General features: G+C 47.4%; 1 protein-coding gene across 2 annotated transcripts in view; it reads left to right on the top strand.

The window, feature by feature from the left end:
- Positions 1 to 2,500, top strand: part of LOC108265864 (uncharacterized) — a 10,964-nt gene that overhangs the window by 3,225 nt on the left and 5,239 nt on the right. Inside the window, exon 2 of one of the 2 annotated variants that reach the window (XM_053680092.1) lies at positions 1 to 2,500. This exon is cut by the window's left edge and continues 307 nt beyond it; it is cut by the window's right edge and continues 2,357 nt beyond it. The exons of the other annotated variant lie outside the window; for it this stretch is intronic. Coding sequence (XP_053536067.1) covers positions 314 to 1,786 — 1,473 coding nt within the window. The 5' untranslated portion in view covers positions 1 to 313 and the 3' untranslated portion in view covers positions 1,787 to 2,500. 2 annotated transcript variants of the gene reach the window in all.

The following is a 2,500-nucleotide window of genomic DNA, read 5'->3' as shown; positions in this document are numbered from 1 at the left end:
GAGAGAGAGAGAGAGAGAGTGAGAGTGTGTGTGTGTGTGCGTGTGTGCGCGCGTGTGCGCATGCAGGGCGAGGGGACGAGAGGGGAGGGGAGTGTGTGAGACAGGATATGGGAGTCTTTGATGAGGCTGTGAGGCGGAATAGAGTGCACTATAACAGCGCCCTAATCAGAGCAACTGTCCACACACACACACACACACACACACACACACACACACACACACACGGCTGTAAAACCTGTCTGAGAAGCACTACCTTGGGGCGAGACACACCCACGCAGACCAAGTCAACATCCTAATGCATTTCCTTTAAAAGATGCTCTCTCATTCTGTCTGTCAGTCTCTCTCTCTCTCTGTGTGTCTCTCTCTCCCTCATATTCTGTCTCTCTCTCTCTCTGTCTCTCTCTCTCCCTCATATTCTGTCTCTCTCTCCTTCATTCTGTCTGTCTCTCCCTCATATTCTGTCTCTCTCTCATTCTGTGTGTGTCTCTCTCTCCTTCATTCTGTCTGTCTCTCCCTCATATTCTGTCTCTCTCTCTCTGTGTCTCTCTCTCTCCCTCATATTCTGTCTCTCTCTCCTTCATTCTGTCTGTCTCTCCCTCATATTCTGTCTCTCTCTCATTCTGTGTGTGTCTCTCTCTCCTTCATTCTGTCTGTCTCTCCCTCATATTCTGTCTCTCTCTCCTTCATTCTGCCTGTCTCTCCCTCATATTCTGTCTCTCTCTCTCTGTGTGTCTCTCTCTCTCCCTCATATTCTGTCTCTCTCTCCTTCATTCTGTCTGTCTCTCCCTCATATTCTGTCTCTCTCTCATTCTGTGTGTGTCTCTCTCTCCTTCATTCTGTCTGTCTCTCCCTCATATTCTGTCTCTCTCTCATTCTGTGTGTGTCTCTCTCTCCTTCATTCTGTCTGTCTCTCCCTCATATTCTGTCTCTCTCTCTCTGTGTCTCTCTCTCTCCCTCATATTCTGTCTCTCTCTCCTTCATTCTGTCTGTCTCTCCCTCATATTCTGTCTCTCTCTCATTCTGTGTGTCTCTCTCTCCTTCATTCTGTCTGTCTCTCCCTCATATTCTGTCTCTCTCTCATTCTGTGTGTGTGTGTCTCTCTCCCTCATATTCTGTCTCTCTCTCCTTCATTCTGTCTGTCTCTCCCTCATATTCTGTCTCTCTCTCATTCTGTGTGTCTCTCTCTCCCTCATATTCTGTCTCTCTCTCCTTCATTCTGTCGGTCTCTCCCTCATATTCTCTCTCTCTCATATTCTGTCTCTCTCTCCCTCAATCTGTCTGTCTCTCCCTCATTCTCTCTCTCTCTCTCATTCTGTCTCTCTCTCTCTCATATTCTGTCTCTCTCTCCCTCATTCTCTCTCATTCTGTCTCTCTCCATCTATTTCTCTCGCTCTCTTTCATCCAGTCACTCTCTCTCTCTCTCTCATTCTCTCTGTTCTCTCCTCTTTCTCTTTTCTCCGTCACTCTCTCTGCTCTTGCTCGTGTGTCTCTCTCTCCATTTCTCCCTTTCTTTCTGCTCGCTCTCTCCCCTCTGCGTCTCTCTCCTCCTCCTTATTTTCTTTCCGTCTTTCTCCTCTTTTCTCTCCGTCTGTCATTCTTTGTCCCACCTTCCTCTTTTCCTGTGCGTCTCTCTCAATCTCTCTCACTCTCTCTCTCCATGTCTCTCTTTACATGTTCTGCATGTCTCTCTTCTTCTCTTCTCTTTCTCGCGCTCTCTCTCCCTCCCTCATTTTTCCCGGCTCCGTTTCGATCCCACAGATCCTCCCCCTCAACTCCCGCAGCATGATTTGAAGCTAGCGTGTACTTTGCAAATAGGATGGGACACACGCTTACCTACAGCAATACCCTGCTCCCCACACACACACACACACACACACACACACACACAGATTAGATCTTAAATGTGCTGTTGAGTGCTAATTTCCACACAAACTGTGATGTGCAGCAACAGAGAAGACGACACAGTGTTAACAGAGACGCACTCCACTGAAAACGCACACGCTCTGGATCATCACTCGAGCCGGGTTTTAAAACGGCGGGTCACACGGTGTGTGGTGTCAAAAATACAGAACGCCTCGGTGCTCGGCCGTACGTAAAAACATTAATAACACACGGTAAAAAAAACAAAACAATCATCCCATCAAGAAATCTGCACGCTTAAAGAACGTTTTCCGGACGTACTTTTAATCTGTGTGCCGACAAAGCACGTTTCAAAGACAGGGTTTTGCTTTTAAGCCCGAATTTTCATTTGGAAACCTGTGACAACGCCCCGGAGAATATCCGCAGGGTGTGGCGAACAGTAAACACGGTAAAATGCACATTTTCACACCGCATTTCGGCGTTAAAGGAGTAGAATGAGAATCAGAAGCGGGACTGAATGAAGCACATCACCATGCTTGGTCTGGCCTTGCGCGTTTAAAGGAAAGCAACGAAGAGGGTCAAGATATGACTGAAATCCGGTGATGACAGATTTTGACCGGGAGCTGTTAAGAAATCTAAA

Source organism: Ictalurus punctatus, chromosome 5 (genome assembly GCF_001660625.3).
Source record: "Ictalurus punctatus breed USDA103 chromosome 5, Coco_2.0, whole genome shotgun sequence".
NCBI lineage: Eukaryota > Metazoa > Chordata > Actinopteri > Siluriformes > Ictaluridae > Ictalurus > Ictalurus punctatus.
Note: the sequence above shows the minus strand (reverse complement) of the source record. Positions and strands in the feature narration are given on the sequence as shown.